Source organism: Bombina bombina, chromosome 3 (assembly GCF_027579735.1).
Source record: "Bombina bombina isolate aBomBom1 chromosome 3, aBomBom1.pri, whole genome shotgun sequence".
Classification (NCBI taxonomy): domain Eukaryota; kingdom Metazoa; phylum Chordata; class Amphibia; order Anura; family Bombinatoridae; genus Bombina; species Bombina bombina.
In genome coordinates, this window is record NC_069501.1 from 136,225,502 (window position 1) to 136,237,398 (window position 11,897).

Consider the following 11,897-nt stretch of genomic DNA (forward strand, 5'->3'; position numbering starts at 1 on the left):
AGTTTAGTTTAAGTGTTTAAAGTGTTAGATCTAACTTGCAAAAGGTGGTATTAACAATCATACCGTGGGAGCTTCAGCGCATGATATTTAACCAGCCATTACAATAGCTGGTTATTGATACCACAAGCTCGCACTAGCAATTAGTGCTTATAAAATTAACCAGAGATCTGATTTCTGGTTAATTTTATAAATGTACCACAGATGCCCCCAAAATACAGTGTAGTGTATTTTATTAAAAAATAAAGATAACAGCAAAGGAGCCAAAACTGTCTGATTGGATACATTTTATTAAAAAAATTGTAGAACAGTTTAATACACTTATGAATAGGGTTGCCACAGAAATACAGAAATATTTTCATAAATGGGCCTTGTTCATTAAAGCCCAACCAGAAAGGGAACAAAACCAATTAATATATTGTTTCAGGATCAGTAATCTAGTACCTTTAGGCTTATGGTAGAGATCTAGGTAATATTGAATTGAGTGGAGAGAGGGGCTAGGGGTATTTTTTTTGTATGTATTTGGGATGTATAATAAGAATGTGAATGAGTAAAGATAAGAATTATTTTTGTTACACTAATGATGATATTGTAAATGTCTTTTCTCTTCCCTTTTTGTGTTTAAGTTATGAATACAGATTATGTCAATTTTACTTTCACAAATTATATGAATTTTGCTTCAATAAAAATTAAATTGAAAAAAAAAAATAACTGCACTAGGCAGTATTTTGGGGGTAACGTTGGTGGGAGTGGGGTGTTAGAAAAAAAAACAGCACTGAAAAGTGTCTTTACATTGCGGTCTATGGGAACTGTGTGTTGCCAGCCAGTAAATATATATGTATACACTTTTATACATATATATTTATGTGTTAGATGTGTATATATACATATTAACACATACATATATAAGCATATATATATATATACATAGATATTTATATTTGCAGCAATCACTGCACTACTTACCCCCTTCGCTGCGCTTAGATTCTAAACATTTGCATGAGCTAGTATTACACAGTGGAGCGCAAATATCGCTTTTACTAAAGCGATATTTAGCGCTCCACTTGTAATCTGGCCCTTAATACCTAATATCTCTGTATAAATGTTAGATCTAACAAAACAACTGACTGATCATACTTTTCGTCCACTTTTTTGAGGGGGGCTAGTGACAGGTTAGCCCTTTCATAATACTTGTTAATACCAGCTCTAGCTTGTTAGATATAACGTTATAAACACTTGATCAAACCTGATCTAACAAATATCTATTAGCTTTAAAAAAAATTGTCTGAAATGTTTATGGGGGAAGCAGCCCCCCTAATACCTAATATCTCTGTAACTATGTTAAATTTAACAAAACAAATAGCTGTTAATACTAGATCTAAAAAATATCTATCAAATTAAATACATTTTTTTCCAATTTTTTGATAAGGGGGGACTGATGACAAGTTACCCCCCCCCCCCCTCCCCTCCAAATAATTATGCTAGATCTAAAGAAAACAGCAATTGATCAAACCTGAACTAACAAAGATCTAACTAACTGAATAAAGTTTGTCTTAAAATTTTAATTTTGGGGTGCTAACCCACCCGGCTGAGGTCTTGATAGTATCTATCATCAGAGTGTGTACAATAAAATATCCCTGAATACAAACAGTGCCCTTTTATATTGAATCTAAATATATGCATTGCTTACATCAAGCAGCTGCATAATATCCTACAGAAAGCTAAATATATTATAGACAGAAGGTATAGATCGAGTCACTTTAAGTGGCAATAACAGGTTGACATTGAAGCTTGTGCTCTATGTGTGTGTAATACTGAGGATCGAAGTTAGAGGGCACCAATGTCTATGTACTTTCACCCTCTAGCTAATCACGTGCTGTGCGCAGACAGAAGGAGGTATTCTCCCGGCGTGCTCTTGGTCTCTTGACGTCATCACGGTGCGCTTTACGGTGACAGGGTGCAAGGTGACCGCTCTGCTGTATCCCGGGAGAGGTAACGTGGGATAGCTCGGGAGTGCATTCGGTGCTTTTTGCGTGTAGGCTACAATAATATAGCGGGCAGCAACGGGGATACAAGATTATTTTAGTCTTCGTGCAACTAATAGTGCTTTGTGATTCTGCAATCTATACAGATGTATCCGTATATATAGTTAGAATAACAGTGATGCGGTTTACTTTCATCTACTGGGTTGTATCCGATATTAGTAGGTTGTATTAATCTAGCAATAATCCGCAGTTCTGTAATGCAGTATCGTGGTTTGTACTTGAAAAGTACTGCTGCCCATTAGTTTATAATGATCAAAAGAGTATACAGTTAATACAAATATAATGCTGCTGGCTCCCATTATAATGAAAAGAACAAACTGAGCCTTTAATAAACGTTTTATCTAACCTCAAATGTTCGTGTCAAAAGTGACACCTTCCCCACAACCCAGTGACAATCTCCAGTGGTCACTTAATAGTTAGTAGGGTTGTAGGCACTGTAAAACCTTATTCCTGATGTGTACAAGCATGTCAGTTTTTAAGGTAGCATCCAGGAGGATGGGGAAAGTGCTTTCACTCCAGAATAATTGATTTGTTTTTCATTTGTTTGATCCATTTAAAGGGATATGCAACCCAAGCTTCTAATTTACTCCTATTATCAATTTTTCATCGTTCATTCTGTTCTTTGTTTGAAGAAACAGCTTAGGAGCTGGACCAGTTTTGGTTGAGCACCCTGGGTAGTGCTTGCTGTATAGTAACTACATTTAGCCACCAATCAGCAAGTGCTACCCAGGTGCTGAACCAAAAATGGACTTGCTCCTAAACTTCCATTCCTGCTTTTCAATTAAAGATACCAAGAGAACGAAGGAAAAAATAGGAGTAAATTATAAAGTTGCTTAAAATTGCATGCTCTATCTGAATCATGAAAGAAAGAAATTTGGTTTCATATCCCTTTAACTTTATCAGGACTTGAAGTTCATACTAAGAAGTCAGCCAACCACCGACAAAAAACATGTTTTTACAAAACTTTGGGGCCTTAGCTCCTGAATTCTATTTTTTTAAATAGATGATTCCAAACATATTTAGTTACAAAAATCCTTTCCTGGATTTTACTAATGTTTAATTTTCTCTTAATTTCATTCACACGGCAAAGACCAGCAACACCAAATGTTTCTATCATAAAATACCTTTATTATTCATCTTAGAGTGAAGAGTCATGTCCAATGTTTTTGGGCCACAAGCCCTTAAACATTCAGTGCGGCTGGATTGCTGTAAGAGATTGTGCAGGGGTTTGGCAGTAACCTGTCAGCCTGCACACGAGATAGGTGCTGCACTTCATTTTTAAATCTGTTAATCCTTTCTCTTAATTTTAACAAAATTTTACCAACTGTAGATGGAGGTGCATAGTTATCCATCGATGTGGAGGTGCATAGTTATCTGTAGATGTAGGTCTTGAAATGACAGTATCAGAGTTATGTCCTCATAGTTACTGAGATTTGTCAAGTACTTATGCTGTGTTTCTTTATTTTATCCATTAGATTCAGATTCTTGTATTTAATGAGCCATTTCATACTGTAGTATTGCATTAAATCTAAATGCATAATAAAAAAACATTGTAATAACACTTTTTTTTGATAATTTTGAAATTTACATGGGGGGCAGCAAATGGAAGACATGTTAAATTTATTAAAAAAAAGAAAGTGTAGTGCTATTTAATGTAGGGACATTAAACACAAATTTGTAAACTATATATAAATATGAACCTTCATATATAGGAATCATTTTGCAATGAAAGCTGCAGCTTTATTTTGTCAAATGAGTATATTTTTAATGTTTATTGTATTCATTGATTTCCCTGCTAACCATTCACAAAGTAATAGTTTGTGTTATATCTAAATCTGTTTTCACATGTGCAGACTGGGGTAGCCTGTCCTCAGGTTTAGCACTGACTTGGAAAATCATTCTCTGCAATAGTAACTATCACGATCGCCGATGCAAAACTGATAATCCACCTTCTAAATGCACCATAGTGACACCATAGAAGCTTAGGGAGGGAGGAAAAAGTAAACAAAAGCTCACATAAATTGCCCCAAAGTATTAACCCAAGCCTTCCTAGTATAAAGTCAAACAAGAAATTTTTAGATGTATTTTACAGCAAAAGGCTGCAAAATAAATAATGAATTTATATTGAAATAATGTTTCACTTGCAATAATGCAACATTTTATACATTGTTGAAATATGTTTAAAGGTCCTTTTAAACTGATGTTGTTAGAGTAGAGGTTGACAAATTGATTTTAGATTTAGGGCTGCAATCCGCTGGTGGAATTCAGCATTGCACACGAGTGCTATTTTGCGCTCGTATGCAACATCGCCCACTGCCTGTGTACAGCCAATCACACGTGGGCAGGAGCTATCAATCTCCCTGGTTTGACGAGACTGGGGAGATTGAAATTCTCCACCTAAGAGGTGGAGAACAGAGGGTAGGAAGCAGCGCACCACTGCTTGATAAATCGTGACTGCAGGTTCTCTTGCAAGAACCTGCAGCCGTAGAGGAGAAGGCTTGATAAATCGAGCCCTTGGGAGCCAGCCACACACTGAAGGTGTCAACAAGGGTTTTTGTATGTTAACATATGTAGAATAAGTAAGTAAAATTCTAGATGTGGTTCCCTGAAAAATCATTTCTTAATCCTGGCTATTCAATTGTCTTTGTAGGATGCACCTCCAAAACCATCAGTGATCCCCCTATTTCTTATAATTCAAAGTCAGTGTGTTAAATATCATGAGGATTGCAGACTGACCTTGTATGCCCTCAATGTATGCTAAGGGGACAGTCTTTTTAATAATGTCAGTCTTTAAAAAAAATAAAAAATCTCAACATCCCCCCCTTTTTTTTTCTTTTTTTTTTTTAAACTTACTATTGATTGTAATAAGCTCTTTGGCTTCAAGGTGAAGTAAATTGAATAACCTTACTCTAGTGAGCTGCAGTATATCATATATATATATACACACAAAAAGCAAAACATAAGTATTATGAAGGTCAATGATTTTAATTGATAAACAGCCAATATATTTATGGACAATTTGCTTATACTGATATCTTAGCTTTTTACTTTATTCTGCTTATGAACAGTGATCTAATTATTTACATTACAGGCATAGATACATGTTGCCAGTGAACAACAGCTAAATTACATGCTGTATATGTTTTTTAGTGGTGTTTGACCTGTGATGAAAGAAATAATAGCTCTTACCAAGGGTATCATAGTATGAACCATTCCCAAACTCACCAGTATTGAATGCAGACCCAAGACTATTCTATTCCCTAAAATAAAACCATTTTTCATTTCACCCCATTTTTACTGATATAACTTGGCAAAAAGAAAAAGTAATCCTTTTAAAAATATTTAAATGTATTCTGCTTTATGCATGGCATGTCAACTATTTTTCAAAAATCTTACCTTTTATAAAGCACCAGCAAATTTACATGGGTACTACAAGTGCAATTATCACTATACAGGAGTTGTACAATATAGATATAGTGAACAAGATAGCATTATACAATATAGATACAGTGAACAAGATGTATAAACTTCATAAAGAAGGTTCAAGAAAGGGGAATTTTACTATTTAGAGCATTCTATCCCACTTGAGAATGTTTCACTAGTCCCTTATTTGTCTCCAGCTTTATGACGTAATGAGTTTGTTTGGGTTGGTTTGTTTTCCCCCAAAATTGAGCTGTTGTGTAAATACTGGAGGTTTGGTAGCCATTTCTTTCTTAACCTCTTAAGGACATATGACGGAATTTTTCCGTCATAAAACAATTGAGCAAACTGAAAGCTGTGTCCTTAAAGGGTTAATTGTATTACTTTTGTGTCTCAGAACCCAACCCCAATGTTGTGGTTGCTAATAATTTATGAAGAACCTTTTCTGAAATATCTTTATTCCATTAATGTATTTTATTCCAGCATATTTTAATTCTACTTGATATCAATATTTTGAAGATGGCTATTATAAAATGGTTTTATTTTAACTTTATCTGTGTTCTTCCATTTAATTGCTCCTACTGTGCACCTGACACATTATTATAAACCCAAACCACATAACTAAAAATGTCATAATAAACAAAAATAGAAATAGAGGAGTTGTGGAAATAATTGACTAACCTAGATATTTGTAGCAGTTGTATATTAACTGACATTTTATTCACCTCTACTCCACATGATCTCTTTAGATGTCTGAATTTCATATTGATTTTATTTTCTTTCTAGCTAAAAATAGTGCATCACCATGATCCTTCAAAGATTATTCCACTTTTCTTCTGTCTTCCGTTCATCTGTTTCTGTGCATCTGCGAAGGAATATCGGTCTCACAGCCATCGCGTTTAACAAAGCTAAAGAGCTTGACCCAGTTCAGAAACTCTTTGTGGACAAAATCAGAGAATACTCTTTGAAAAGCGAGTAAGTGGCCAATATAACAGATGTGTGAACTTCAAGAATGTAATACGTATAAGCATTAGGCTATCCTATAAAGTTTAAACTAATTTAAAGGGGTAGAAAAGGTTAATATTTAAATGTACATTTCAGTTTTAAATAGGAGCATTTTTGTAATATACTTCCATTATCAAAAATCCTTCTACTAAAAGTTAATACTATTTTGAGCTGCATACGCACATATGCTGTGAGGGCTAATGCACCAGTATTCAAACATTACACTACCTCAGAGTCAGCAGTGGCTTAAGACACCACCACCAGCTCTCTGTTTGAATTCTAGTGCACGGCCCTCACAGCATATCTATGTATGCTTCTGAAAGACAGTAATACATTTTAGTATAAGCATTTTTGCTAATAGCAATGTATTGCAAGAATGCTACTATTTAAAACTGAAATACAGCAATGCACATTTTTGTCCTTTCTATCCCTTTAAAGTGAATGTAAAGTTTCATCAAGTAGTGCCCGGTTTTTAAAAATTCTATTAAAAGCAGGGGCACTTTCATTGATGAAACTTTACATTGCACCATATTTGTAGAAATACTTACCTCTTCATCTTGAAAGCCGCTCTAGTGCTTCGCTAGCCCGTTTCGCTACTCTGTTCCTCCGTCAGCAATGACGATTCCGGCATCCTCCAATCACAGCTTCCCCCCCCAGGGGAAGCATTGCCTAAAGCAACGCCGTGATTGGAGGAAGGCCGGAATCGTAATTTCTGACGTAGGAAGAGGTTTTGAGACGGGCTGGCGAAGTGCTGGAGGTAAGTATTTCTACAAATATGGTGCGATGTAAAGTTTCATCAGTGAAAGTGTTTTTAATAGTATTTTTAAATACCGGGCACTACTTGATGAAACGTTACATTCACTTTAAGATTACACTATGGAAATATGGGCAGACTTGATGGGCCTATGGTATTTATGTTTTTTTTTGTTTTTTTTTTACAAAATAAAGAAGTTTAAATATTTTGCTTATTAATGGAACAAAAAATATGTATTTTTCGCTCCATTAATGAACAAAATATTTAAACTTCTTTATTTGTCAAGTTAATAACAAATTCTGCAGGTCCAATAAAGAAATTTATATTTTTACTTGACAGTAAAATTAGTTTGTCGGGATAATATTCTTCTCACCATGGACCTGTGTTACTTAGTCTTTCACTCCTTATAACAAATACTTTTGACTATTTGCATTTTGACTTGTGTGCAAACTATTTTTTCATCAAAGGAAGCTTGGTGGTCCTGTTGATGCTGGGGCTGAATATCAGAAAGACTTGAATGAAGACATACTCAAACTTCAGCGGCTATATGGAGGAGGAGATCTGACCAAATTTCCAGAATTCAAATTTGAAGGTTAGCCGTAGAATGCATTTTATTAAAGGGACAGTATACCCTAAATCTTTCTCCCCTTTAATTTGTTCCCAATGATCCATTTACCTGACTGAGTGTATTGTTCACACACAGCCTTTAGTCTTATTTCAGCATTTGAAAAAGCTGATTTTGCTGTGCTGTCCCTACCTATATACACTTCTATACTTAAAGGGACATAAAACCCATTATTTTTCTTTCATGAGTCAAAGAATACATTTTTAAAAAAGTTCCAATTTACTTCTATTTACTTCAAATTTGCTTTGTTCTTTTATTCTTCTTTGTTGAAGAGATATCTATATAGGTAGCTTTCACATGTTTGGAGAACTACATGACAGGAAATAGTGCTGCCATCTAGTGCTCTTGCTAATGTATAACTTTTTCAAACTGCTTCCATATAGTACTGCAGACACGTGCACGCTCCTGAGCTTACCTTCCTGCTTTTCATCAAAGGATAACAAGAAAACAAAATGTGGTAGTAGAAGTAAATTAGAAATTTGTTTAAAATTGTGTGCTCTATATGAATCATGAAAGAAAGGTTTGGGGTTTTATGTCCATTTTTTTAAGGGACAGTAAACATTGGGGGAAATATTACATAATTCTGCTGTGTGCAGAATTATGTAGCATGAGGAAAGCCTTTTGTGTCACCTATACTTGCCTCTAGTGCAAAGCTGTCTTCTGTGCAGCATTTCCCCCCCAAATAATGCATCCCAGGCTCACTGTCTAACTACAGTGAGCCTTATCGTACCATTGAACTATATGTAGTGCACGCTCGCTCTAGGTAATGCAGCCGACAGCAGAGGTTGCCCAATAAAAAATAAAGTATTTGCATGACAAGAACATCTGTTTTCCAAAAGTCTGAAAGAACACTAGGTACTTTTGTATTAAATGAAACAAAGAATACATTCTAGTGCAGGTTTTTTTTTGTATGGAATTATTAGCAAGTCAGTGAATTAAGAGGGGTTGCCATATTAAAGTTAGAATCCTTTTCAAAAGACTTTAAACCGACTACATTGCACTAGTAAATAAGAAATTTTAATGACGCCTCCTTTTCGCTGTGTGACACACCGTTAATTACTGTCTACATTTTTTTTTACCTAAAATATATAGCTAGCCCTTTACCACTATTCCATGCTGCCATCTCTTCTTCTGTATACTCACCAAGTACATTGCACAGCTATTCCTGAATATGGAATATTCATGGGCAACAGAAATCCTAAGCTCTCTCCATTCATATATCCTTTTGATGCTGCTGTACTCAGATTAGTTTGCCACTGCATCCTCCCCTATTTTACAAGACATTTGTCTCCTGTTTCCTCCATCTGAGCAGTTTACTTCCTGCCAGACATACATCAGAGATTAACCTCTTCCTGTCAGTTGTTCATAGAGAGTCTGATCCAAGAGAGCCTAACTGCTGTCTTGTAGTATCGCTTTTCTTTAAGTCTGAGGGCCTGTGCACGTGGCCTCTGGCCTTAGAATAATAGTAATGTGCCCCTCTACCTATCAAAACTGACAGATGGTAAATGTCGAGTGCGACATGACCCTTGTTTGTGACATTTACCACCACCCTGCAAAGAAATGCATTTGTTGGGTAATATTAAACCAAACTGCAGGTCAGAGCTATATGGATCCTAGCTCACTGTAGCCCTGAGAGAGTAGTGGCATTACTTGACTTGGCATATCAATGAGCAGGTTAAAGGGATATGAAACACCATTTTTTTCATGATTCAGATAGAGCATGCAATTTTAAGCAACTTTCTAATTTACTCCTATTATAAATTTTTCTTCATTCTCTTTGTATCTTTATTTGAAAAAGCTGGAATGTAAAGCTTAGGAGCCGGCCCATTTTTGGTTCAGTACCTAGGTAGCGTTTGCTGATTGTCTAAATGTAAACAAATTTAAATCACGCGATCGTTTGATTTCCATGATGGGGTCGGGGGGAATGCCTATGACACTAGGCACACCCTCCAGCCCGCAATCCCATTTACCAAGCCTCTATGGCTTCAAGATAGCCAAACGGCTAGAATGTTCCATGCAGTCCAAACTGCGCTAATGCCCTGCAAAGTCAGGACAGAATGGAACATCCTAATGGTGGTAAGGAGTTAGAGAGATTCTAGTTGAATTGATGTTAAACAAATGAGTGCAGTAAACTGTGTTTAACCCGTGCAGAGAGGTTAAACACATAGTTAGGGTTGCTTGGTGATTCTAAGCAGGTCACAACCTTTGAGCCATTTGGAAGGGTCACACACATGTAGAGCTGCAACAACTAATCAGCATAATCGATAATAATCGATTATGAAAATAGTTGTCAGCGAATCTCATAATCGATTAGTTGGTTTGCAATTAGTTGGTCTGTGCACGACGCCAGCTGCTTCACTCCGATGAGCTCCTGCACATGGTATTGTGTTTTATGTCCTTAGCCTAAAGGATGTCTACAGACATTTTACTTTTCACTTTTTCAGGGCAGTGTACATTTCTTTAGTTTACAACTACTCCTGTCTTATGTGCAACCCAGAAATAAAATAGGAGTCATAATTTGTATTTATGTTAATTAATGTTTATATTAAATCAGGTGTTTTGGGACTGTGCTTTGCATGATTATAATGCTGAGCTTGTTATTTACACCTAGCCCTAGATTGATGACATTTGTTAGTTACCATTGCATATAGATATTTTTATGTCAGAATGAAGACCAGGCTTACTTTGTTAAGAGGCCCCTTGCATTGGTGAGAGCCAACAAAGATAAATAGCCCACCTTGGTGAAATTAGCAAAACCCTACTTACGCAACTCGGGCACCTCAACACCATCTGAGCGCCTCTTCTCTGCTGCAGGCAAAATAGCTTGCAAAAAGAGAGACAGCATCAGCCAGGAGCATGTGAACATTTCAATGTAAAATTTCTGAAAGAGTGTATAACAGAATGTCGTTATAAACAGTTTTAGTCTCTACCTCTTTTCAAACAGTTTTTGGTTTTGTTTTGCTTAATTAAAAAAATGGACCAACAGTTGTGTTAATGTTAAGTTTTAGTCTGAAGTTTATATTTATAACACTCAGTATATGGATTTTATTTCAAATATAGGAAAACATTATTTATTTACTTTTTATCCGATTAGTCGAAAAAATAATCGGCCAAATAATCGTTAGTTGCAGCCCTACACACACGTATATGCCAGTTATTGGTTATGGCTCGTTCAGGAGTGTAAGTTTGTGTTTTTGTTTTGCAGGGTTTGAACACAATTGTAAATCAGCTTTACTCGTAAAGTAAATTTACTAACATTTTAGTACATTACAATAGAATTTCCCTTTTATACTATGTTGCACATTTTGTTGAATCAATTAGAATGTTATCAAAATGTCTAAGTAGCAAAATTAATTTGTTTCATAAGTTTCTAGCAGTATATATTTGTTGTTTTTTGCGCCTTTGATATAAACTGATGCTCACTTTTTCTTCTTTTGCTTTTAGAACCCAAATTTGAAGAATCTACAAAATAACAGTTCCACTTGATATGAAACAGAAATGCCATCTATCTCCTTCTGCTTGTTTGTTGCAAGATCATTAATTGGTAACTTAATAAACCATTTTGATGTTTAATTTAAAGAGTTGTTTGTTTTGTCTGTTTGCTAATTACTGTGACCAGTAGGTGCATTTAGAGGAACTAATTTCAACAAGAAGAATGAACATTAAGTTATGTTTGTGCTGATTTTGTAGATTTGTGAACGTGAGGAATGGATAGGGGAATGTTGCAAAGGATGCAAGTGTGAAAAAATGGTGCGGATCAGAACAATATAAAGACAAACTGTGTGGGCAACTTCAAGGATACCTCGGATAAGCATAAGGCTATCCTACAGACTCATACTTAAAGGGACAGTCAAGTCCAAAAAAAATCTTTCATGATTCAAATAGGGCATATAATTTTAAACAACTTTCCAATTTACTTTTGTCACCAATTTTGCTTTGTTCTCTTGGTATACTTAGTTGAAAGCTAAACCTAGGAGGTTCATACAGGTATATTTCACTTTACAGCGCTTCACTTTACAGCGATTCGCTAATACAGGGCTTTGTGGAGCTG

The 11,897-nt window shown here is 35.6% G+C and overlaps 1 protein-coding gene across 1 annotated transcript; it reads left to right on the plus strand.

Annotated features, from left to right (window-relative positions):
- Nucleotides 1-1,840: 1,840 nt before the first annotated feature.
- On the plus strand, nucleotides 1,841-11,425 carry ATP5PF (ATP synthase peripheral stalk subunit F6). The gene is made up of 4 exons (XM_053706004.1): nucleotides 1,841-1,989; nucleotides 6,249-6,437; nucleotides 7,689-7,813; nucleotides 11,291-11,425. Exons 2-4 carry the CDS (start codon nucleotides 6,268-6,270, stop codon nucleotides 11,317-11,319), a joined length of 324 nt encoding a protein of 107 aa, XP_053561979.1. The 5' UTR covers nucleotides 1,841-1,989; nucleotides 6,249-6,267; the 3' UTR covers nucleotides 11,320-11,425.
- The last annotated feature ends 472 nt before the right edge of the window (nucleotides 11,426-11,897 follow it).

Coding starts and splice junctions, on each gene's coding strand:
- ATP5PF (XM_053706004.1), top strand. CDS start 6,268: ATGATCCTTCAAAGATTATTCCACTTTTCTTCTGTCTTCCGTTCATCT. Junction 6,438..7,688: donor GAATACTCTTTGAAAAGCGA/GTAAGTGGCCAA, acceptor TTTTCATCAAAG/GAAGCTTGGTGGTCCTGTTG. Junction 7,814..11,290: donor TCCAGAATTCAAATTTGAAG/GTTAGCCGTAGA, acceptor TTTTGCTTTTAG/AACCCAAATTTGAAGAATCT.